The sequence below is a fragment of the Oreochromis niloticus genome, linkage group LG18 (genome assembly GCF_001858045.2).
Source record: "Oreochromis niloticus isolate F11D_XX linkage group LG18, O_niloticus_UMD_NMBU, whole genome shotgun sequence".
Classification (NCBI taxonomy): Eukaryota; Metazoa; Chordata; class Actinopteri; order Cichliformes; family Cichlidae; genus Oreochromis; species Oreochromis niloticus.
Window position 1 is genome coordinate 2,410,909 of NC_031982.2, and position 27,390 is coordinate 2,438,298.

Consider the following 27,390-nt stretch of genomic DNA (forward strand, 5'->3'; position numbering starts at 1 on the left):
ACTCAGCAGCCTATGTGTATTTTGACCTGGTCTGAGCTTTTATTCATGATATGAGATATATAGTCATGATATATATTTGCTGATGCAGCAAATCAAGATATGGTTTAGTGAGTGCATCTGAGACAAAAACAACAAAAATATTGTTTCGATGTTCTTTGCTTTGTCTGTTTCTTTTTCTCTTAAACAAGCTCCCACCTTTTATCAGGAAGATAACTGACTGAGAAATTCAGCATTCATAAAACCATACTGTAGCTTCTGTGTGAGTGTGTTTACATCCAGCTCTCAGAGGATACAGTCGGTGTATGTATATGTGTAGTTTACTCTGCACAATCAATTTAAACATCTTTCTACAAGGATTATTTTTTATAAAGACACAGGAAAGAGTCACAGCACAGTGGAATCATTTTCTGTAAATCCCCACCCACGTGCACTAGAGCTTTATGCATCACACACTTCTGTATAGCTAACAGCTGGCCACTAGTGGACATTAAAAAACTCTAATTACCACCCCACCATGTGTCAGTAGAATTTTGATTCTATGATTTTAGCCTTCAGTGATAATGAGCAGCACGGTGGCACGGTGGTTAGCACTGTTGCCGCACAGCAAGAAGGTCCTGAGTTCAATTCCACCATCAGGCCGGGGTCTTTCTGTGTGGAGTTTGCATGTTCTCCCCGTGTTTGCGTGGGTTCTCTCCGGGTACTCCGGCTTCCTCCCACCGTCCAAAGACATGCAGCTTGTGGGGATAGGTTAATTGGATAATCCAAATTGCCACTAGGTGTAAATGTGCGAGTGAATGTGAGTGCGAATGGTTGTCTGTCCCTGTATGTTAGCCCTGCGACAGACTGGCGACCTGTCCAGGGCGTACCCCGCCTCTCGCCCTATGACAGCTGGGATAGGCTCCAGCGCCCCCGCGACCCTGAAAAGGATAAGCGGAAGCGAATGGATGGATGGATGGATGATAATGAATAAGGGATAAAATTAGATTTTCATTTAAAACCTGGTGCACTTTAACCTCTATCGAAAAGCCCAAGTTCACTCACTGTTTGTCTCCAGATCATCAAGGGTCTTGTCTGGTCCAGTTTTGGCTGTATGTGTCTGAGGTGTTGGTTGCCTGTTGACCGTCAATCTTTGTGTGACTACTGTGCATGTATGCAAGGGGGACAGGTAATCCACCATGGCTCTAATCACCCCACTCTAGAGACTGTAGGCCACCAAAGACTGGCAGGAAGCAACTGCTCCAGCTGCATAATTGGCTTTATAGTGAAACAGCCATTAATCAGAGTCTGACTTCTTATGAGATGACCTTGTGTCCCCCACCACCTCCACCGCTATTTCTATCATTTATTTGTTTTTCATGTTAATTAGGCTACATTTAAAGTTCAAGGCAATCAACTGTTAAAAGGCACATTTTGTAAAGTTCATTAACGGCATGATTGTTAAGTTAACGATTAACTGTAGTAAAACAATCATGATTATATTTTTATTTTGCTATAATCCTTCAGCCCTAGAACAGGTGTTATGAAGGATAAATCCCATTTTAAAACTTTTGGTTCAAACTATCATCAAAGGACAGAGACAACAGTGAGTGTCTACAGTCATCTGTAAAACATAGTTGTGGTTCGGGGCTGCATTCCAGTGAGTGCTTTTGCAGATCTTGTCAATACTGATGAAATTATGATTGCATGTACCATCAGATTTGGATGCACCATGCAATACAATCTGGAAAGTGTCTGATTGACAACAACTTCATTTTTCAGCAGGACAGTGATCTGAAAAAACACACAGCCAATGCAGTAAAAGCATACCCAAATAGATACCATCAGTTAAGAACTGACCTCCCCAGAAACCAGACCTTAACATTATTGATATAACATATAAACATATAAAACATTATCTTGACGGAGAACAGAACAGCCAAAGAAGAGCCTTTGGAAAGAAAGCTCTCCTAAGATCAGAATCTGTGCTGAAGAATAAAAGTGGTCATACTGAATATTGACTTTTAAGCAACTCTTTTTTTGCTCAGTATAGTGTATTTTGTATTTTATATTTATGTTTGCACTTCTTTTTTTTTTCCTTTTTTTTAATCAAACCTGTTTACCATTTTGCTAGCAAAACATAAAAAAGTGAGGTGTGGCTCAAGACTTTCTCACAGTATTGTAAATTTAAGATATTTCTGAATGCCCATTGGATACTTCACAAATCGGCAACCTGCCTGCAGCAGATGTATTTGATAACCTCCATCTGTAAATGCTGGCAATATATTACTCACATTCATATGTGCTTTTTAAATTTTATGAAATAGACATGGAGTTGTGAGACATGCATTTGTAACATGAACACTACATGTGGGAAAGGACTTAATCCTGACTACATTAGTCTTTCTAGGAGCTCTCATTACACAAGGAACAGCCTATTGTACTACCAACATGAATGGAAGAGAGAAGGAGACGAATAATTTATGCAGAAGTTGAAGAAATGACAGAGTGGGAGAGGGAGGGAGAGAGGGGTAGACAGTCAACCGACAAGCAGTATAATTTATGCACAGCTCAGAGCTCAAACAGGACACTGTGTGTAACAGTGATCCAAGAAAACGGACCATTCGGCTTGATGGTTTGCCCGATAAACCCAGTATGCTTGTAGGGCTATGTAGTTGGTCACACTGGTTTTAGTAAAATTACTGCACTAGATCAAGTTTTACTTTACTGGTTTGGTAGGTAAAGTTTTTTTTTTTTTTTTTTTTATGTAGAAGTGTCACGTACTCTCGCACCTCCTTGTTGTAAATTTAACAACATTCTTGCAAGATTTAGCAATTTCTCCCTTGTGGGTTATTTTTAAAAAGAAATCACCTCACAAAAGTCCAGACAGCACAGGCAAGAACTGCTTTCAGAAATCGAGACACACCTTAGTCAGGTGAGATTGATGATAAAATGATAACGTAATCCCTCCTGAAACTGTTATAGTTGTGCCATTTATAATTAAGCTATAGTTGACTGCACTTGACCACACATGCACTGTAAACATTAAAATGGATGTGGGGCTGATCACAGAGGCACCAGAATATGTGGGAAATGTACTATTTGTGAAATGTTGTTAAAACATAGAATATAATGATATTCATCGTAAGCAGAGTCTAAGCTGTGGAGAACCATGAGTAGTTTGAAAAAGTTGCAGAGAAACAGATGGATGAGTACAACAGTGAAAATGAGTGGTACATTTCTTTAATTAGAGGCTAAAGTTACATGTTGGTTGTTGATCCTCTTTAACAATAATTAAAGGCTAACATTTCAGATTAAATTACTAAATCACAGAACATTAACAGTGCAGCTGATTTGCATTATGGGAGGTACTGTATCTTGTTATATGTCATTACTGATCTTTCATTTATTCAGTTATTTATCATTTATTTTCAGTTTGACATTTTCCTCGATTATCTTCCAATTGTCTCTCGTCTATAGAGCCCAATTATTTTCATTTTGGCTTTACAGATTTGCTGTTTCTGACCAGATTTTGGTCAATTAAAACATTGTTGTGCATAATTTTATTTAATAAAATGGCTCGGTAATATTTCAGTATGGCTAGCAACTGTGTTTGTTGTTTTAGTACCGTTTGAATTGCATTTATTTTGGGACTACTCAGAGTTGTGCTCTAGATTGTATTTACAGCATCAGGACAGAGCCAAAATAAGTATCAGAGAATAAACGGCGTCACTATTCAATCATACAAATCTTCAATCCATATTCAACATTTTGATGCTCCTTTAAAGTGCAATTCCCCTTTGGGATTAATAAAACACTCTTTCTATATGCAGCATTTATCTATTTCGCTTCCACTGTATGACACATTGCTTGACTTAATTGCTTTTGCACTGTGTAGAATGTGCAACAGCATCTTAAAATATGCCCCTGGCACCTAAAACCTTGCTACTCGTGTAAGAAGTTGATAAATACTCAGGCTGTGAAGTTATGAAAAGACACAGTCAAGACAGCGCTGGTAATGCCAGTCTTGGTGCTACCTCGTAGCCCTTCTAAGCTGATGCTGGGATTACATGACACACCCATATAGACTTATTTTAAAAAATTGTTTTGTAGATTGACTGTTGAATTGCAGCCAAATCAAACTAGTTTTAAATTTGCCTAAAACTGAAAGATGTGAGAGGGAGCGATGCACATCTGCTGTGTTCTGTGACCCAGTGCAGCAGTTTGACTCACTGATGTGATTTTGTTAGTTAGCTTTTGTTAGTCTGCACAACAAGCTTCATGGCATATAATATGAGTTGTTGGTTATTAATAAAATATAGAGAACATGAGCACAAAATGAAGGGAAATGAAAGTATTTTTTTTCAGTTTGTTGATCATTTTGTTATATATTTATATCTTCTGTTTCCTAAATATTAAAATGAAGCGGAAACTTATAAGTGGAACCGTGTTTTAGCACGGTGGCAGTGAGTTCCACAGTGAACCTTTTACTGTATAACTCATTGTTTAGTTCACAAGTCATGCAACTTGTAACTCAACACTGCATGGGGGTTTGAGATAGAGCAGAAAAGAGTGAGAGATGAAAGGGAAATTGAGGATGAGATTAGGAGAGAGAGCAAAAGAGGGGTGGAAGGAGAGGGATGGTGAGAGATGAAGAGCAAAAGAGTAGGAGATGGAGAGACTGGTGTGGCTAGCCAAGCAGAAAAGACTGTCAGTCTCTATAAAAGATCTCCTCTGTCAGATTAGTGTGAGAGGGCTTCTCTAACACTGGCTCTCTCCCTCTCTTTATCTCTCACTCCTCTTGCATGATTCTCTCACTCATTTCCCTCTTCATGTCTCCCTCTCATGTGTCTTTGCTCTCAGCATAATTTGTTATGATATGGGGACTGCTCCTGTTTTTTGCTTCTTTTTTTTTTTTTTTGTATGTCAGATTAGCACCCTTTTATTTTTTACACACAAAGACCTGCCTGTGTCTATTCTCTCAGGCAAAATGGGCTTCTACATATAAATTTCTGTATTGTTGTGTCACTGAATGAGCAAGTATTTGTTCACGAGGCTTTTCTTTCAAGACGGGGAATATCATTAGCAATAATTAGTCTATGATACAAACTGTGGCTGACGAAGAAAGACTGCATGACACAAGACGGAGCTGTAGACTGGAGTCTGAGGAAACAATGGTGTGTAGTTTTTCCACTCGCAGTCATTTAATAACTCTGACAGTAATGTTTTATGACTCTTGTACTCCTATAGACCCCTATGCAATTATTGATTTTCTTTAAGTTGTGCACTCTGCTAAAAGCAATATAGCCCAGTCACTTCAAGTTTTAAGTGTTGCCCATCATGTTATGTCAGCTACCCCACACCTGCCTTTAAGATCCATAAAATTTCAGAAAGCTCATAGCAATGTTTGTTTGTTTAATAAGACAATATTAAGAAGCACTAAAGCCATGAAGTTCAGCATTTCTGGTAAATCAGCTGACCACAATAGCTGATGGTTTAGTTTATACCCTTCTACACGTCCAGCTATCAAATCCCATATTTGCAAGTCACATGGATGCCCACGTCTGTTCAAAGTACAGAGTAGATTCAACACGAGGGAAACAACGATGGATGGTTGGACTTTGTCCAACACCAATGAAGTGCCCGTAAGGCAACAACAATGTACATTGGCTTAATAAAATTAGAAATCTAGTTGACATTAAATAAATGCCTACTTCCCATCACCCCAGCCTCTGAGCCTCGTTCTGTCAGAGGTTGATTCCTATTAAAAGGGAGTTTTTCCTTCCTACTGTTGCCAATAGTTTTCTCGTAGGGGGCCGTCTTTACAATAAGTGCCTTGAGGGGAGTGTTGTGATTTGGCACTATATCATTAAATTTGTGCTTGATTCAATTCAATTCAATGTTAGTTCGGGTCTGCCATGAAGTCAAAATCTGATATCATGGCAGCAGTCATGAGCTGATGGTGATTTAGCTTCTACACATGTAAGGTGTGCTGTTTAAGCTTCTTTAGCCTGCCCAATGTTACTGCATACATGCAAGCTTCTTTGCAACCCACCTCCACTGCAGCTTCTATTTTGATGCAATCTTTGTCATATCTGTTGTCACTGATACCTGCTCTGTTCTGTGCTGGGATCTTGCTGCTGCTCTTTCCATCTCGTACTTTCCGTGTGTGAAAGAGCAAGGAATCCCTGAGCAGAACCATGTTGCTAATGATTAATCAATCTTTTATTGAATACAGTGATCCTGACTAAACTGTATTTGTTTATTTTCGTTGTCCTGTCTGTCTTTAGTCATACCCAGTCAGTGGTTTGGGCGATGAGGATTTCAACATTCCACCCATCACTCCTCCTACCCTGCCAGATCACATGGTACCCCCTCACCTCCCCCACAACTCCCCGTCTGGACCGTATCACTCTCTGGACCCTCCCTCCAATTCAGCTCCACATCACCCCTACCAGTTGCAGGGCATGGATTTGTCCAGCATGCCTGGTAACCAGGATGGGGCTGCTATGTTGAGCCAAGATGGTAGCACATTCAGCCCAGATGGTGGCCCAATGACTAGCACTCTGTCTGTGGTAAGTGGTTCCAAATAAGTCACTGTGTATACACCTGGCATTTACGCTTTAGTAGCAGGGAAATAAAATTTCAAAGATGGATTTACGAGTATAACTACCAGAGTAGCTTTACATGATTCATTTCAAAATAGCCCCTTTACATTTGATGCAAGACCTTGGTGCAGCCGCTTTAAGCCAGTTTTGTTCTAATTGGTGTCTACTCACAAACAGGGTTTGTACAGCTCTTCTTGTGGTTTGTACACACAAGTGCACATGGAATCAAAAAATGCAGACCTACGCAAAATGAGTCTGAGTAGACTTTTTGTTTTTTTGGCTGAAGTTCTGTGAGTTTACACTGAGGGGAAAAAAATGGTGAACTGAGTGGGTTTTTACAATGATTTTGTCAAATGCCATTCAGTTGTGTGTGTTCTGCACACACAAAGCAGGGAGTCAATGTTAATGGAAAGTTACAATTTGCTGTAACATTGGCCTTAATGCGATGAGTTGAACCTATTTAAATTAAAGAATTTAGTGTTTGTTTTTTACTCTTTCCAATTTTATGGCCTTGTGTAGTGTATTTAAATTATTTTTCAATTCAATTACATTTTTGTAAATTCTTAATTTTTTCTCTGATACAAAATCTTTTTTTTTCTTTTGACATGTTAGATGGTATTTTACTGTAAAACATACAATCGTCAGCATGGATGCAACAGTTCCATTGTTAGTTGTTATGTATTTACCTTTGAAAAACTGACTGAACTTTTGTTCCAACAACATCTAACACTAAATGTGAGGTACACAATACAGCCCTAGATGAACAGTCATCATCTCGTGCCCCTTACCATCAAATCATGCTTGATTAAAAGCATAAACACAATTCACATGATTAAAATCAATTAAACGATAAGAAAATGGATTTTGGATATTTAAATTTTATGTTACTATATATATGTAATATGCTGAAAATGTTCAAAATGCACACAATGAGGTAACATTACCATGTTTGATGTTGAAAAGTATATGCACACACTCAGATGTGGATTCTCTTTTCATTCACGTATAGTTCGATACCGGGTTTGACAGCACTTAATGAACAAAATATGTTGTATGGGTGACTAAATTCGGTAATGTGCGGTTGATTGGGTTGGGTGATCAGAGTTTACAGGAAAACGACGCATACGGCAGCCACAATCTGAACTGCTGTTTGTGTGACAATGCGAAGCTTGAAATCCACTGCCAAGCTTTTCTTTATTTATTGTGTTAGTCAAGATAAACTTGTTGTGACAAATGTGTTCCCATGGATGATCTCAGAGATGTTTGCTGATATTTTTAACTCTTTAAATCAGTTTTGGTTTTTGCATTTAGCCATATTTTGGTAATTCAGATATACATTTAGATGGAGGAGATTTGGCCATCGCAATAAAGGGTTTCGCATTTATTTCCCTCTAAAAACCTCTTTAATAATCAAACTACATACACTTCATACACGGAGTTGTTGCCAAGTCCTAAATATCAGCATCCGTGGATGTTCTTTTCTGGGCTAAATATATCTGGTCTTCCATGGCTTATAATTAGCCTAAAAAATAATCATCGTAAACTCTGCTGTGTTAGGCCTAAATGTAGCCCAAGATCAGTGTGTGTGTTTTGGGGGGGGGGTTGTGTTTTTTTGTTTTTTGTTTTTTGTTTTTAGCCCTAATACAACAATGAAATCATATCCCACTCAAGAAAAACAATGAAATGCTGAAAAGAAAAATTACTCTTTAGGTTTTGAAAAGACTTGTACACAGAGACACGTATGACTACAAACTCAAAAAATAATTTTCCATTTACTAGAAGTCAAAACATGTAAATAGTTTAGTTAACTGGACTAAAATTGGATTAACAACAAGTATAGTAAAGCATTAAGCATAGACATTTCAGTATAATATTAATGATTTCTTAAACAGATGCCACAGTGGTGCGGTGGTTAGCACTGTTGTCTCATATCAAGAGGGTCCAAGGGGTCAAATCCACTGGCAAGATGGGGCCTTTCTGTGTGGAATTTATGCGTGTGTGTGTGTGTGTGGGTTCTCTCTGGGTCCTGTATGTTAGGTCAAACTGGTGGACTGGCTGTAGGGGTGAATAGCTCTATCTCTTTGTGTTAGCACTGCCACAGACTGGTGCCCTGACTCTCAACCTGTAACAGTTGGGATTGGCTCCAGCCCCACCACAACCCTAAATCGGATAAGTGGAAGAAGATGGATGGAAATCTATAAACAAAAACACATGATTGCAAAATCATCTTTTCAATTAGGTTTTTTAGAGAGGGGAGGATTATTTTCTGTCTTACTCAAATGTACTTATTTCAAGGAAATGGAGACTCCAAGAGAGTCAAACTGACAGCTTTATATGTTTTTAACTGTACTCTTTAATGGTTTATTCAGCTTAACTGTGTGAAAGAGGATATTGCCCCGGGCAGTGTTATTTGAAGGCCAATCATGGCAGCTGGTTGATCTGACATTTTCTTCTTATGTTTAATCTTCGTTTCACAGTAAAGTGAAACTCTTGCTTTTAGCGGTGACATTCACATGTGGCTCACTGTGTGATACAGTAAAGAAATGAAAGCCAGACCCGAGACTCATAGTTACTTGAACTGTCAGAAAAAAATGGTTGTGCAGAGGAAACGGTATCAGTACTTGTCAGTCTCAGTAATAAAGATTGCTCCAATGTTTGTTAAGAATGAAACTTTCTCATCTCCCACTCTTGATCTTTCAGCCTTTCTGTCTCTTGTCTCCATATGAAGTGTACCTGCTGTAATATTAAGTATCATTTTGAAAAAACACAGAAAGCTGTCAGCTTTGACTTTAGGTGAATAGACTGTTGTAAATAACTTTTAAATATATTCAGATTTTTTTCAGATTCAGACTCTTTGATTGTGATTAACCTGCTTGTTAAATGTGGAACAATACAGATAATTATTTTAATGGCTTGAAGGGAATGAAGGTAAGCTCTTATTTCTCAGTCTCTGTCTGTCTGTTTCTCTCTTCTCTGTACCTCAGTTTTATATTTTCATGCTAACATACATTTATTGCCAGTCCATGAATTATGGTTGCCTAGCAACCGTGCCTGGCTCAGCCTAATGTTGGGGGGGGGATAGCAAGACTCAAGTGTGTGTGTGTGTGTGTGTGTGTGTGTGAGAGATTCTTAGGACAGGCAGGACTACTCAGTTGCAGTTAACATTCAGACGTGGATGGCTCTGTTTTTATGTTTGGCTGCAGTCTGATTGGAAGTTGTTGCTCTGAATGGTGATTTTGGTGGAACTTGGTTCCAACTCATTCTGTCATATTTACCTTTATGAAACAGCATTTTTCCTTTTGTCTATTGTGTAGTGAAGATAGAGCAGGGCGATATGACCAAAAATATTTATCACGATATACATTTGAAAATTTGCGATAACGATATAACTGACGATATAATTGACACTAGACAAAGTACTTTACAACTCCACAACTTTATTAGTGCAAAAAGAAACCCATCAATGTATTTTCACTTAAACAAGCAGCTGTTTTTTATGTACATTAAAGTTATATAAAAATGTAACACTGCAAATTCCTTGCGGACAGTTTAACCAAAAGGCATTTCCAGTAGAAATTGGCCGACATATCCTCAGCATAGCCATGTATAAACTTAAAAAGAGGTTATACACACACAATACGGTAATATTATGTTGAAGCACAGTACGTATCACTCCGCGAGGCTCCTCCCTGGGAAAGCCGTAATGCTCTGACAATCCATCAAGCGGTGCGGGTTCGTAGCTTAGCAAAGTCGTACTAAAACATTTGACAGATTTTTGAGCACCGTGTACCACATAAAATCGTTTCGAGGTCAGTAAACACAACCAGAATTCATACATAAGGCACGCGGGATTATAAGGGGCACTGTCGATTTTCAGAAAAATCAAAGGATTGATTTTAAGTGTGCCGTATTTTCCAAACAACACGGTAATAACGACGGCCCGCTAGCATGCTCTACCAAAAAATAGTGCTTTGTTGTGTATCTGACGGATGAAAGCTAAACCAGTTCCACACCACTGAAGTTGCAGCATTTTTACAAACCAATTCTGGTTCATCCGTTTCATTTAACGATCCACTTTCGCTCTTCTCATTCTGCGTCGCCGCCATGTGCGTATGTAAACATAGGCACTGCGCATGCGCGTTTTACCCATATTCTATCGCGATATTTCATTTTCCTATCGTTGCCCAAAATTACACCGGTATTACCGTGAACGGTATGATATGGCCCAGCCCTAAGTGAAGGAACAAGCTGTGAACTCAAATGTATGAACGGAGGAATGAGCACCACTCTGCAGAAATGTATCGCCCCCAAATTGGGCATTATGAATAAATACAAACAGAAATCCTAAATGATAATACAGATTGCATGATGACATTTACAAGTTTACAAACCCTCTACTATTTCGAGTTCTTTGTGGAGCGCTTCGTACATCTGTGAGAATAGTTGCTTTATGATATATTTTCCTGAACACCTGTGACCTGAACAGACATTTCCATCTCAGCTTTTTAATTAGAAATCCAGAAGATGTGTATAATAATATGGATGGCAGTACATGTCATATGATGTGGTGCAATGTGATTATTGCTTATCCTAATATTTCAGTTGCAGACACGCAGCAAGATTTCTAAATTAAACATCTGTTAGACACAACTTACAACTGCTCAGTTGTAAGTCACTGTTCTAATTTAAGCTGCAGCAATTAGTTGATTAATCAATTATAGTTGATGAATGTGTGAAAATTGTTCTCTTTGAGCTCTAGGATATTATCTGGGGATGTTGTGGTTACTTATTAAAGACATGAATAAAGATGAAGGCAACGTTCAGGTGAAGCCTTAATGAAAGCAGTTGTGGGTTGAATTCCAGGCCCAAAACAAATATATCAGTAGTAAAACTATCAAGTTTTTTTATTGATAAAACATTTAAAATCTGAAAACTTTCCACATTAAATGTGAATGTTTCGCGCCTCTACTTGTCCTTGAGTCTCAGTGGTAGCAACCACAAGCAGTGGTGCTGCCTTCAACAGGGTTTTACTTCCATATAAAAACAGTCTTGATGCCAAACAGAGGGAATATCACTCGTGCCGTTATACAAATATTTCTAAGAAGTTTTTCTTAACTGGGGTTTAATTAAACAGAGTATAAAATGACAAGAAAATGCATATTAAATTAGGTAACACAGACTCTTTGCTTTAATTAAATATGTCAGTCATTGTCATTATGCATTCACTCCCATTTAGGCCCAATTAGCTAGGAAAACCCTTAGATATAGATATATAGTGATAAACAACACAATCAAAATCAAATTGATGTTTGGAAATAACATTTTAATACAGTCAAAGTTAAAAGAAAGTGCACCTTCTGTCATTTCTATGGTTTTACATTTCAGGATGAAATAAAAAATTATCTTGTCCATAGCAGGTCTTAAACTTGGGTAAATACAACCTCAGACCAATGACTCATGGTGTATTGCACCACATCATTAGTTTTTCACAATCTGCATTTTGGCTTTGTTTGACTAAATAAGTACAAGTATTCGTCTCGCATCATTTGGAAGAATTTTGGTCCACTCATCTTTACATTGATGCTTCACTTTGTTTATACACAGCTCTCTTAACCAGCGGCATTCCAATCAGGTTGAGATCTTTCTTCCTTGGCACTGCTTTAACAGTCACCTGAATGCTCCAAACCTGTAAAATGCCAAAATATTAAGGTGCTCACACTTCCTGATGTTTGCCGCTTACCATCTTGACCTCTATGGAAGCAGTAAGGGTGTGGTTAGTTTTTCACACAATGCTTCTGCATTTTGACTAAATCCTTAAATAAATAATGGTAGGCTGTAATATATAATATATGTTTTCTAGTTCATCTGAAGTTGTATTTACGTCATTTTAGGACCAAACCAAGGACCAGTTTATTTTTTATAGTATCCTGAATGTTACATGCAGTCTTGTTTACACGTTAAACAGATTGTATGTTCATCTATGTTTACTAAGCTGACATTTTGTTGTTTAATTGACCAGAAAAAAAACTTTATAAATCCTTTATTTGGTATGCTTAATTCACAATATAAAATGTCATTGTTATAAAATGTTATAAAATGTCATGTATGTAAATGGCTTGTCCGTTTGTTCAGGCATGATGGCAACTCTTGCTGGCAGTTTTGAGATTGCATGCAAAGGAATGATACAGATTGTATTTGACTAAAAGCAGGAACATATTTAGAATTTTTCACCTCTACTTTTCATAATGAAATCCAGTAATAACCACACCTGTGTGAAGGTGTGAATATACTGCGTACAGCACTTGTTTCATGGCATGAGTCAGTCATTACTCAGCCTTCGGGGGTTTCCCCTCTGTGGCTGCCTTAGGCCATCATCAGAAATGACCCCCGCAAAGGAAAATCTGATAATTTTTTTTTTTCTTTTTTTCTCCATCGATAATGTTTTTATCTGTGAAACAGTTTTGTTATTTTGTGCCTACAGCCTGTGGTATAACCTTGCGACCTTTATTTCCAGTTAACTGTTGCTCTTAGTGATGTTACGGGCATTTGTTACATATCTTGCTCTGAATTTTCCATTGGTACCTTTGCCCCTTTTCTTTGTTATTCTGAGCCTGGCAGTTTAAAATTTGTAATATAGTTGAGCATAGTAAGATTGTAATCAAATAAAATAACTAAATATTGATTTGTAATTTTATTTCAGTAGGTATAGTAAGAAAATATTAGATGTTTAATGAAGCCCTAATATCATTTCCTATTATTATAGTTTTTCTGTCAAATAAATCTGGCAAAGAGCAAAAGCATTTCTGGAAAGTTATGGCAATAGGGTATTTTGACAGTTTATTACTATGACATTTATTAAAGTCCCAACCCAGGCGATGTCAAACCACAGCTCGTATTTTCAGCATTTCCATCAGCACATACACATCGTTCTGAAACCTGTTCCCATGTAAGAGAAATGTCACTCACAGTTCTATCGAAACGCCAAAGCAGAAACCGCTGCCGAGACACAGAAGCCGAGTTGAGGTAACATGTTCCCAACAGGGACACATCACACTAGACCACATCCGTTATTATTCACATGCTTACTAAGAGGAAACTCTAAATACAAGCCATCATCGGAGTCCCGTCTTCATATTTGTGATCATAGGTGTCAAAGTCCCCATATCTGTGGTGTTAGCAGTGATAACTTTTGTTTTCCTGAGAAGTGGACTGAATATTGCTGATGACTGGCTCACTGCGAGAAGAGCTCAAACTTGGCAATGGCAGTAAAAACTCAACTATTACAAGTGTTCACACAAAAACGGGACACAAGGAGATATCTTTGTATCAAGTCATTCATTTCTATAAGCAAATGACTTTTTAAATTAAATGTTTTGACAAGACATTACTTAATAACATTAACAAAAAAGATTAAATATTATGTTGCCTTAAGTTTTATATGGGATTTGTTCAGCATTGTTCAACCCTTCATGGTGTTCATACAGTTAATCAATTGACTTTTATTTATATAAACTCACAACAACAATTGGCTCACATCAGTTTATATTGTAAGGTAAAGAAAGTTTTTAAGTTTAACCTTTTTTTTTAGTTACAAACAAAGAATTATTTTATATAAGGGGGAATAAATAACAGAAAAATCAGTGAAAAGTATTGGTATCCACCATACCATTGTTATAAACGTTAGCCCGGGATTTGACAGACATTGCAGTCTTAATAATTAAGGCACTCAGGTAGTAAGGTAGTGCGTTATTATTTACTTTGCACTCATCCTCTCCCACAGGTGAAGTTTTGCACTAGCTTCTCATGGGAGTAGCAGATGGAGTTTAAGATCTGTAGTGAATACGTTTGGGCTTCTGACCCCATCTTTCCTCAGACCTGTTACCACCGTTACTGTGAGATTTCATTATCAGTTAATCCCGGACTGCTGCATAGCAGAGACAAAACCTGATCGAATGAGGGGTAGAATGTCCACACAGAGAGGCCCAGATCAAGGATGCTTCATTTTTTAGGTTTTTTTTTTTTTTTTTTTTTTCCCATTCATATGTAAATCAACTAATACTGTTTGGATTTTGCATCCCAGGCTATAGTGCATTACAAAATGTGTTTTGCCTTTTTGGAACAAAGATTCTACAATGATGTACAATAATGAAAAGTTAAGAGAGCTAACAGCAGATTGGAATATTTTAAACATGAATGCAACAAAGGGAAGTCATCCACTTTTTTCACTGCCATAATAACTTGTTGTGTTTACACAGATGCAGCAGATGGTGAATTCAGATTCTCGGTTTACCAGCAGCCAACAGCCAATCGAAGCAGCACTTGGGCCCAAGAGCCAATCAGGCATGACCCAGCAAAACCAGTTGTCCACCATCAACCAATCCCAGCTGGGACTGAGTGGGAACTCTGCTACCCATAATTCCCCTTCACCTCCTGGAAGTAAATCTGCCACTCCATCTCCCTCCAGTTCAGCACATGAGGACGACAATGATGATGGACTCAGGGTAACAACACACAGACACAGGGACCCACCATCTTCTGTTCATATGACTCACATCTTGCTGGGCTGTAACAGCCAGTTGTGTTTTCTTTTGTGAGTGCATAGATACTAGAGAGCTATTTTAATAATGTTATGTGTCATCATGGACCCATTCTCCATGCATATCAACTAGACAGAAATCAGCTCTCTCGTTGTTGGCTGTCTCACACCGCTCCAAACTAACTGCTCATTTTCTGGGGAAATGAAACTATTACTGTGTTGCTGAATAATATTTACCAACTTTGTCACACACACTAGATAGGAAACAGTATAAGCCACTGTGCAGGTAATGTTTTCTTCAGGAAGGGTGGAAAATAAAAGAGCAAAAATGAGTCTGATACTCATACACATCATAACAGGGGCACCCCTTTATTGAGCCGTATGCAAGCTCAGGAAAACCCAGCGTGCTTATTAGGCAATGCAGATTAATTTATCTGGCAGCTTTTACTCACAGATGGTTTAGAGTGCTTTAAGGAAGAAAAATTATTCATAAGAGCAATACTAAAGGCATTAATTTACAATGATAAAGAAAGTGCAGTTGTGGTGTAGCATTACAGGTTAAATATGACCTTCTTCATAATCTAAGTGAAGGATCCTACATGAGGACACAATTTTCAGCCAAAGATTTTGGTTATGCCATTGGCCAGATGGTGATGTTACGTGAATCAGATAACAGCTGGAGGATTTTTTTCCTATGATGTAAGGCTGCAGACAGATGAATTTGATTAAAGCACATACTGTGCTGATGAAGCAGCTTAGATGAGTTTGTTTTGGTTAAGTGAAAATGTATTTCTCTATAGAAAATCACTGCAACAGCAGTGCAGCAACAGCTAACAGCCATCAAATCATAGAGAAAGCAGCACAACTGATACCACTTTAATATAATGTTGTAGACATAATAATGTTGCTCAAGGGTCATTATTGCAGCTTGACCAATCGTGTCATTATGATGTCATATCTTTGCACCCTGGGTCCAGTACTTTCCTTCATGAGACTGAAGTTTGTGTGTAGTATTATTTTCAGACTTGCTGTTTTCAGTCTAGGTAAAAACTCATTTCCAGTTTTCACTGTAGTTTGGTACTGAAACATTAATTATGTTTAAACGCCCTTTCTCAACATTTCTTTATATCATTTCTTGTCATTTTTGAAGTGTTATTGAGCACTAGTTTTCCAGCTTTCTGAATGTCTTTCAAAGTTATGGTTTGGACATTGGCTGCTTTTTCACTCATTTTCAGAGAACTGTTCAGTAAGTCACTTAATAACACTGACCTCAAGTGATGAACCAGTGTTGTGTTTAAACATATTAAACACAACACTGGTTAACATAGCAATGAAGCAACTGTAAATTGTACCTCTAGGCACATCGTTACTAGCAGCCTGTTGCAAAAACATATAACTACATACGACTTCTTTAGGTAAATCCATGAAAATTGTCAAAGATGGCACAATTTCACAGGCATTTTTGCACTAACATGGTGGTTTCCAAAGAGCTGTCTGTGAAGGTTCTCAGTCATCCATGTCATCGTAGTCTAAGGAGCTTGGAAAGAAAAGCATCTGGACTTCTTTGAGTTGCTTGAAGACGTTTCACCTCTCATCCGAGAAGCTTCTTCAGTTCGCTTTTCTTTCCAAGCTCCTTAGACTTTCCAAAGAGCTATTAGCCAATAACTTGACAGACCTCAGCATGGTATGCAGTGTGCCCTTTAAAAATGTGAGGAAACTGCACATCAGCCCCCAACTTCATGTGCACCTCAAGCACACATTTATACAAGGATTTCTTTAACAGTATAGAAAATTCTTCTTCCTCAGCTGGGCTTATGTTGTTATGACATAAAGTATATGATCTGAACACTGTTAAATGATAATCAGTAATTAGTGAAAGTTTCTCAGAATATCTTAGAACCATATAGAAAATTACGTTTGTGCAGACGTGCTGCTTTTGCTGAGGTATTATGGCGACTTTACCCATTTAGCACAGCAATGACTTTAACCACTCTACTGAAAGGCTCTTCTGCTGGTGGGGACTTTCCCTAAGACCATCTCTGTGGTTTACTTATTGCTTAACATCAAAGATTAGCTGAGGACATGTTTTAAAAACAGTTTTGGTGTGAATTGTTCAAATGCAAACTTGCTGACAACAGAAAGAAAATCACTCACTCTACAGTTTTTAATGATATATTTAATTTACATTCTAACATTTTATGCTCTAACCCAATCATAAATTTCCACATAATTATATATATTTAAAATATAATACATTTTCAAGTAGAGTAACAGTTGTAAAAGAAAGTACAATTTAACAGTATTTTAAGGTTTGTAATTAATTTTTACAATGGACTGGGAGGTACTCTAACAATAAAATAATAATAAAATGTTCTTTTCTCATTTCAAGTAAAACAGGATTTGGAGTTTTTAAAAAAAGGTGTCTTCAAATAAAATGTTTAATTTTGAGAAATGAAAAGGTTGAATTTAAGTTTCCTTTTTTCTTCTTTTTCCTTAACTACACTTCACATGCAAACCATCTCGGCATTAACGCTCCTTTTCCCTCTGTCTGTTTCTCTGAATTACTGTTTTCACATGCGCTCTGAAAAAACGATTTGATTGGCTGAGATTATGTGTTTTTGCTTAATAATTAATTACACTGACTACTGTAAAGACAAAGATGGTTAAAATAACCTTACCGTAAACATAAGAAAAGCTGAAAAATAAAAACAGTCCATCAAAATCTAGTAATAGTCGCAGTCCACCTATTGGTGACCTAGGATCTATTTATTCATCCATTCACATTTTCTCTATATACAGTGTTAACCTTTACTCTGTTTCGGCAGGGAGAGAAGAGGCCAGCAGCAGCAGACATCTCCAAGAAACCGAAAACGCCAAAGAAAAAGAAACGAAAGGACCCCAATGAACCAGTGAAGCCAGTGTCTGCCTACGCTTTGTTCTTCAGGGACACCCAGGCTAATATCAAGGCACAGAACCCCAATGCCACCTTTGGGGAGGTGTCAAAAATTGTGGCCTCCATGTGGGATGGTCTGGCAGAAGAACAGAAACAGGTAAGGGGAGGGAAGGCTGTACTAAAGTAGGAATAAGGGATAATAAATAGGAAAAGACAAATTTCACTGTATCTCAGTAGTTCAGTTTTTTGTGACATGTCCCTTCGTATGTGAAACATTTCCAAAAATGTCATTAGCACCACCCCACCCCCATGACTCATATTGATTCCGCTGAGTGTCACTGCTTTTTGGTGGTTTGTTGCACAAAATTGCAATCACACTGATAGTAATTCTGCAAAGTTCTAGTTAAAACTGATACTGTGAAGGCAGGCTCTTCACTTTTATAGAGCTCATTTTGAAACAAAGTGATTAACACAGCCCAAAGCAAGCACATCACAAAATCAAATACTGCAAAGAACAAACATTTCCGATCTTTTAGAATCCCACACTCCCTCTCGCAGCCTGAGATCATCTAATCAAAGGCTGTTGGTAGTCCCACGAACTCGTTTTAAGACTAGAGGTGATAGATCTTTTAGAGCTGTGGCCCCCAGGTTGTGGAATGCTCTCCATCCATCTTTACGTTGCCTTGATTGTATTTATTCTTTTAAAAAGCAGCTTAAGACTCATTTAGATTGGCTTTTAATTAGATTCGTGCTGTGTGTTTGATTATTAATGTATTTTATGTATTCTGTTTTATATTATTGTGAAGCACTTTGTGGTTTTTATCCTGTGAAAAGTGCTATATAAATAAATTGATTTGATTTGAAAGAACATAACTATAACACACACTAAAAATCATTAAGCAGAGAGAGAAAACACATTAAAGCAGATCAAAATCTAGTCAAATCAGAAAAGGTTTACCGATAAGTTAGTCTTTGTTGGTCTATGAGTGACCGACTTAACCTGAATACTCAGGCAGTTCATCCCACAGCTTAGGGCTCTGACAGCAAATGTCTGCCAGCTGCAGTTTTAACAGATGCCCTCTGTTCAAAGAGCTCAGGCTCTGTTGAAGCTCATGTCTGACTAACAGGTCATATAGAGGACGGATGCCACGAAGATCCTTAAAAGTCAACAGCAGCATTTTAAAAGCAGTAAAGTACCAACAGTGAAATGAAGCTAAAACAGGTGTACTCAAATTAGATATAATAAGAAGTCTTTTTTTTTTTTCTGGTACTTGCATAATATACAGAACTGATTCTCATTCCCCTCATCTGTGTTTTGTATTTGGTATCAGTTTACAGTAAAATCCAAAATTAGGATGCAAAATTGAGGTTGGGATGATGGCAAATGCTATTTTTATATTTGTGAGAGAATGTTGACATTAGTGATTTGTTTATATCACCACTGTACTGTCTAAATATAGCTTCAGAGAAGCAATAGCATTACTGCACTCCTGCCCTTGAGGCATAACATGCTCATTTTATTCTGTGACATAATAAAGGAAGCAAATGCAGAGTACGTGAAAAAGGCGATAAGTGTCAGCATCAGGTTTGTGACAGGAATCAACCGTTTATTAGGGGAATATGAGCTCTAACAATACCAGTGAGATTCACACTCATTAATGTGAACCTAACAGTTGTACAAGTGGCATGTCAGCTGGACTGATCGCTGCTGGGCTTCAGAGAGGATTGGCACATGCTTTGGGAATTCATAAATTTGTGTTATTAGATAAAGGCATTAGCTGAGCCCTAGAGTGATATCATTATTATTATTATTATTATGATTATGATTATGATTAAATCCAGCCTAATTTTTGTAGTTGTGCCTTTTGTTTTTCAAATGCTGTGATGAAGGTTCACACTTTCAGAGTTAAATGTTTGTGTTTCAGGTGTACAAGAAGAAGACGGAGACAGCTAAGAAAGAGTATCTCAAACAGCTGGCTGCCTACAGAGCCAGTCTGGTTTCACAGGTGCGCTACACACACTGATACACGCTAATTTAAGTTATGGATTATAAGCGTGAAGGGTCAGAAAATTCCTGATTTTCAGTTTTCCTTTTTCTTCTTCTACAGAGTTACAATGACCCATCTGAAATGAAGCAACCCCACTCTTCCTCCTCATCTTCCCCCTCTTCTACCTCCATGATTACACCCAAACATTCAGTGTACCCTGGTCACCCAGGGCAGCACCCTTCCTCCAGCCCACTCAGCCACCCTCTCCCTCCTCATCACCATCAAGGCATGTACATGCCCTACCCTCACCCCTCACACCCTTCCCACACCTCGAGCTCTGGCCTCAGCCCCCATCTCCCCCTCCCCACCCTCAGATACATCCCCAGCTCCAGGCTCTGTCCTCCAGAGGGACAGTGCCACGAGCCAGCGTCCCCCATCAGGGAGCCATGTCCCTTGGCAGTGTGGCGGCTGCATCCACCCCTCCTCTCCAGATCAGCCCTCCGCTCCACAGCCAGGCACACCTGGGAGGGCTGCACAGTCCACACCATCAGCACCAGCAGCTCAGTGGCCACTCAATGGGAATGACACACTCCCCTGCTATCACACAGGTCAGTTGCACTTGATAAATCTTACTCTGATGATAATGATACATGCGTGTGTATGTATGTGTGTTTCCTAATTTCTCCTAGAATCAGTCTCCAGGAACAAGTCGCGGCCCTGTTTCCATCAGATGTGGGTCATAAGGTCATTTATGTGTGTGTTGGTCCGTAATAGTGATGCAGCATTTGTTTCAGTTTACTAAAAGATTTTGTTCACTTAGAATGATTCAGTGTCTCAATTATATGTATCCGGTTTCAGCATAAATCTTAAATAAGTGTGGACAACTCCAAGAACCCGCTGAGCAACCATTGTGTTTGTGCGTTTGATATCGGTTTGATGTGGAAGTAGGACAAAAGTACAATGTAGGCAGAGGGTTTCCCTCTGGTTCTGGAGAACCAGAGATCATGTTTAACATTAAAGTGCATTAATGATAGAAAGTCCCAAAAACAATTTTTTGCATTATTTTCATTGATGTGACGCGTCTCTTGTTTCCTTTTCGCAATGCCTTCTTATTGACCAACCACATTTGCTTTTGATGCATAATTGGCAAAAGTCATTTTTGCTAGTAATACTTTGAGATGGTGCGAGGGGTGAGGAAAGCTACAAGACACAGATACTGCTGTTTAACTACATGTAAGAACACATGGTTACCCATCACTAATGGTGTTGCTGGCAGGTGTTTGAAGTCTTTTGGTACAGGTACCATGGCTTTCTCCATCACTAAGGTGGTTTTGCCTGAATATTAGTGACTAAATGTCTAAATGGCAGAATGTTGTCACTTCAGGATTAGTTAAACCGACAATGTTACATATCCCACATCTGAAAAAGGAATTACCTCGACTGTAACAGAGTCAATCAGTCTGTCAGTCAGCCTCTCTGCCTTTACTGTCAGTGTTAGCTGCTCATTTAGTATTTCTGCGAACAGCGGGGGGGGGGAGATGAACAGCTATGATATGAATTTATGGAAGATGGTCTCCTCCAGAATAGTTAAAATCAGAAGATTACCACTGAGCCTCACTTCCCATTTGATCCCCCTTCCTTTTTATGGTACACTTTTTAATCCCCAACTCCCATAATCCCCTTTGTCTCCTTCATTTTGCATATTTTTAGAAAAAGAGAAAACCGAAAACACAGAAAAGTAAAAACGAAGGCAAAAATGAGAGGACACGGCTACAGAGCTCTAAAAGTTTTTTATTTTTTTACTGAGTCAAGAGTGAGAACTGATGGGGGAAGGGAGAGAGGAGAGAGAGAGAGAGACAAAAGAGGCAGATGGGGTCTTTGTGAAGGAGTGAAGGAGAAGAATTTGCTCAACAATAGATGAATAGGTGAGGTAGAGGAGAGCGGGGGGGGGACCAAACCACCTGCTGTCCTCCTCTTTCTCCTCTTTCACTCACAACACTCAGATTAACTTCCCTTTCAGTCCCCCCTCCCCCCACACACACACTTTTGTCATTTTACACACTCATTTTTCCATCTCTCTCTCTCCTCCCTCGAGTGTCCTATGGTTAGAGACATGCTTGCTGATGTTTTTCCCCTCTTTTCCTCTTCCTCCTAACTTTACATTTTCACTTTTTTCCCTCCGTCCTCCTGGGAGATAAAATCAGGAAAGCTCTCAAAATTCTGTAATTACTGCTCATGAACCTGCTGCCCATCCGCCTCCTTTTCATGTGAGTTTCATTCAGAACTTCATTCCTATCTCTGTTCATCTGAAACCATTCTGCCAAAGATGTGCTAATGGCTGGCTTTCAGAACCCATCAGCTGTCCATGGACTAATTCAGGTTGAAGGAGGAAATAAACAGTATATCATAAAAACTTTACTTAATGACACTTTAATGAAAGAAAAAAGATTTTACTTTTTACCTGCTTTTTCCAAGTAATGTGACTAAATTTTCACTAAAGTGCAATGTTTGGCGCAGTGAACCCTCTCAGACTATTCAGGACAACTCCTTTAAACCTTTCATTTGTTTCTTATTAAACACTTTTATTGCTATTGTCTGAATGCATCCAGTGTAACAAAAGAGAGACCCCAATATTTTTCTTCAATGCTACTTTTCCTGTCTCACCATCAACAATGAGCAGCTGTGACATGGGCTCGTTCTATGACACAAACTCCACATAAGGACAAAAACAAACACTATTATTATTTTACTAGCAGCAATATTAGCAGGCAAGCAAGTCACAGTGCATCTGTGCTCTAAGTGGGGAAATAGGTGAAATAAGTTAATCTTTTTCCACCTTTAACAAAAGGTAAGAGTTTGTTATATATATTCATTTCTTTATATACTTTTTGGTATTTAATTGTCATCATATTGCTGTTGCTGCGCATGCTAGGGATCATAAATGCATGGCATCGCTACATAAGTGTAAAAATGTACAGTATGGTTGTGGCACTGGGTCTCAAGCGGTTTGTTAGCACTAGCAGGTAGGCTAACTTTTAGCGAGATAAAAACTAATTTTATCTATGAAATCAAACCATCTCATCAACCAGTATAGTACCAGTATTGTATTTAACCTATCGGTCATCAGCAGTGAATTTGATACGTGGGGCTTGGGTTTAAGAAGTTTAAGTTTGGGTTTAACACAAACTTTTGGCTTGTGTTAGTTAACGCTACCATGTTTGCTAACATGCTAATGGCGGTCTGGCGAGGAAGGAGCGGCTAGCAGGTCTAGCGGGCATGTGGTGTGGAGGTTAGCCGGACAACTCGGAGGCGAGTCAGTTAAATAGAACAAAAGACCTTTATTTGGTTATATTAACAGAACAAGACCATACAAGCCAGGTGTCCATGGCTCTACTCTATTCGTACATGCATGTGCTGGGGGTAGGTAGTCGCTGGCGCCAGCCCGTTACAGTGGTACGGTCTCCCTAAACAGATGCTCGGCTGTAATGGCGGCCGCTGCACTCACACTAGGAGACTATCAAACTACTACAATAAGAGGACGAACCTCCCTAGCGGTGCTATATCATAATAAAGGTTGTTACAATGGACAAACTACAAACTATCTCTTAAAATAAAATTCCATTTAACATTGCATGCTAACATTATTGCTTTCATCTAAGTGGAAATACTAGTTGGCCAGCTTGCTAAATTATTTCACCAGCTAATGTGATCTCACACATATGGGGTCACAATATGTTACTGTTTTAAAATCCTCCACAGTGGCGCTCACAAATCCTGTCCTGTTACAAGCTTTGAAAGTGGCCACTCAGAAGAAAGTGGGCTTGTAATTATGATGGCTTTAAAGAACGAATATTTTCAAGGTCTCCTTTTTTGTCAAATGCATATTTGAAATCATTAACTTATTGTTAATGGTGCTCCCTCTTGAATTTAAAAAAAAAAAAAGAAGTTATAATCGTTTTGTTTGTTTACACCTTGAGGCAGTTGTTGTCGTTGTGATTTGGCACTATATAAATAGAACTGAATTTAATTGTTTGGGGTTTGTTTGTTTGTTTGCTTGCTTGTTTAGGGCTACCTTCCCTCCCTCCAATCTGACTACCAGCCAATAGGTGGAGATATCATGAACAGTGGAGCAGTGATGTCATCATCAGTGGATTACCACCAGCTGGGTCGGCATACACCAAATCATCACCCCTCTCTGGACTGGAGCACTGATTACCATGGCAACGGGTGTGTACTAGCACTGCACTGGATTGCAGGTGTTTAAAAAGAAACCCAATACTCAACAGACGTGTTGTTGTCTGCAGTGATGTTAGATGACGTGTGGTTACAGATGGCAGTGGCCACATCCGATCAAGAAAACATGGTTCATGGAGGGAGAAAAAAGTAACATCAAAGATACATTTCAAGAGCACCAACAACCCCTTTCTGACTACACCTTTCTTGTGTGGAAGTCTGTGACATGTTATTATAATCCTGGATAACAAAACTTTTAAAAGTAACTTGTAACATAGCAGTATTAGTACCATTTTAAAAAGTTGGCATGTAACATTATAGTTCATACTATGAGAAGAGAGATTGTTAGTCAGAGTTTTGCATTTAACTTTCACTTTTGCATTTAGCATCTCTACCACCACATAACCAGCAAAAAGCTTGGTAATTTCTATCGAATTAACAGCTTTAGCCAAAGTAAAAGTCAGCTAACTGTGATTTCAGGGCTATCTTGCCCAGTGAGCCTAACCACTAGTGTTGTGGAGCTGTAGTTAGCATTAAGGTAACTCTTCCAAATGCGAAGCAGAGCTCCTTAGCAGCTGACAGATACTTATCATTGGCTGACACAAAATAATGCAAATACTTCCACCATGGAACAACCAGCCTGTCTGTCATTGCTGACTGATTCAACTGCACTATTATTAGATGGGTTTCTATCTAGGTGCAGCATATATTTAAACAAAATAACAGAAAGAAAATGTTACCTGTCCAGATGGTGCTGCTAAACTGTTAGAGGATAAGAGAATACAGTGAGACGATGTCAATGAAAGACAAAGGAGCCAAACGATGGGAAGATAGTGTTGAAAACATGATGGGAATGTGGTGTTTCTATTAGTCTCTCATATATAATAATTTGAGGAACATTTACCCACTGCTCTTGATAGGTTGGGTTCCATATACTTTCAAGCCATCCAGTGGAGCAGAAGCTTTTCTATCTTAGCTAAATATAAAAACCTTTTAGCAGTAGTTCTCAGTTTTCATATGAATGTAGAAAAATGCCTAAAAGCAGACGCGTGGGATTGCACCTATTAACATGAAATACAACTGTATTACCTGTGTAGTGTAATATTAACCAATTTGTACTCTCCAATCTGCATTAATCACTTTAAATGCATATCACCTTGGCATACATAAGATTTGGATTAACGTAAATTAATCTCGAGTAGAAATGAACAGAACCAGTTAATATAATCTTATAAGAGACTTGATTTTTCTTGAGGCTTGTTAGGAAACAAAAGGGGAAAAACTCGCGGTCATCATTGAAACAATGAAGCGTGTCAAACATGTCCTTATTGATTCTCCTCTCTGCTTCCAGGGCTCTCCAAAGAGACAAACCTCTGTATCTGAGCTAATCTCAGGACCAAATGACATCAACCTTCTGCCAAGCCCTTCTACTGCCACACCACAAAACCTCCAGCTTGTTCTCTCCATCCTTAAACGCAGCGAGAGCCAAAAATCAGACTCACAGTGGATCGGCTAAATCCGAAATAAATTAGTTTTTCCTCTTAAAATAATAGTTCCAGCAACAGAAGAATGGAACATTTCTCGAGAATGCTGACAAAACATCTGCATTTGGCGCTTTCTACGGTCTATTTACTGCATTGTACTACCATTGAACTTAAAATGTGTACACCAGCATGGAGAGGTATATTGGTGTATATACTCCAACCTTTGTCTGATTTCCCATCTACCCCAGTTCCTCTTTTGCAAGGATGGTGTTTACAATTAGTTGCTGTAAATTGCTGTAACATAATCTTTTCAGTTGTCCATATAAGGACAATTACTCGTTTCTTTTTTCTTTAACTCATACTTGCTGTCTCCTTCTATAGCCAAAGTCAGAGGAACGGCAAGAAAAAGAAAATGTTATTAACCAAATACGACACAAATTGTGTTTGATAACCGGTTCTTTAATCACATGAACGTTAGCCCTCAGTTTGATGCCGTCTGGTCTGAAGTCCCACTCGGTGTCTGCAGAGACAGAGAACATATGGGACCTGTGAGTGTGGAAAACTGCGATAATGACTGAAATCGCACCGCTTTCGTTCGGCTCAAGGCAAATTGGAAAAAGATCTGGAAGAGCACCTGAAGCTGTTTGTTTAACCAGGCACCGACTGTGAATAATTGTGTATGATTAAAGAACGTTTGTTGTTCTCTTGATGAAATCCACTGTATTTTAGTCCTTGAAATAATAAAATGTCAAACAATTGTCTGCTGAAAAAAACATCCCTTAGTATGATGACAGCTCCTCCTCCTGGCATATGTCTGTTGATAATATTGATTTGGATCCAAACTGTGTGAGTGTGTGAAGTGTTAATGAGAACGCACAAGTGGGTTGCATGGTCTCCTTTGTCATCTCTATTTCTCTGTTCACAGAGGCTATTTAAGAAACTTTAACTGTTGCTGGGTTGGCTGTTTAAATGGTTTTTTTTTTGTTTGTTTGTTTGTTGTTGTTTTTTAAATCAGCTTTTGTTTTAGTGTTAATGATAATGAGACATATCGCTCTCGTTCTGTATCTCTTTGTATTAATGTGTTTTTTGTTTGGTTTTTTTGGCAGATGAAAGCACTCTGGGCAACAGCACCCATTATGGTTTTCTTATTTTTAGATTCTAATAATGTGTTTGAGAATAAAGTCAACGCTGCATTGACATGCAGTCATTACTCCAAACCTGCCTCTTTCATGTTATTTCTGAGTGCTTTGTGACAGCTATTTTAATTAACTGCACATAATAGCGCAGCCCTTTACAACTCCTTTGACACAATACACCTTTGTCTATATCCTGCCCCTTCATTTATTTAACGTAGTTTGCAAGTGCAAAACAAATGCCTTTGAAGTTTCACAAAATAAGTATTTTAACCTCTGTTAGGTCAAACAGAAAATCATACTTTAGTGTTTCTTTTCTTTTGTAGCCACACTGCTTTCTTAGATGGAGACGTCAGTGAAAATGTTAATATTTTGTAATTGGTCTAATACGTTGGCTTGTCACATTGTGTTCAGTATTAAATTGCAGATTTTTGGGTGCCATTAATATATGGTTTATAGGGTTAAAAATAAAACCAGCACTGATGAGCCAAAAACTAATGGACTCTTGAGGCTGATTCCAAAAGCCGTCCCATACAGAG

The 27,390-nt window shown here is 38.5% G+C and overlaps 1 protein-coding gene across 1 annotated transcript in view; it reads left to right on the top strand.

Moving 5' to 3' along the window:
* tox (thymocyte selection-associated high mobility group box) overlaps positions 1–26,935 on the top strand; it is a 54,611-nt gene extending 27,676 nt beyond the window's left edge. Inside the window, exons 5-11 of the mRNA XM_025900523.1 lie at positions 6,267–6,551; positions 14,840–15,085; positions 17,946–18,170; positions 19,939–20,019; positions 20,122–20,609; positions 24,068–24,228; positions 25,586–26,935. Of these exons, the coding sequence (XP_025756308.1) occupies positions 6,267–6,551; positions 14,840–15,085; positions 17,946–18,170; positions 19,939–20,019; positions 20,122–20,586 (1,302 nt within the window). The 3' untranslated portion in view covers positions 20,587–20,609; positions 24,068–24,228; positions 25,586–26,935. The remainder of the gene's footprint in view (positions 1–6,266; positions 6,552–14,839; positions 15,086–17,945; positions 18,171–19,938; positions 20,020–20,121; positions 20,610–24,067; positions 24,229–25,585) is intronic.
* Positions 26,936–27,390: the final 455 nt, after the last annotated feature.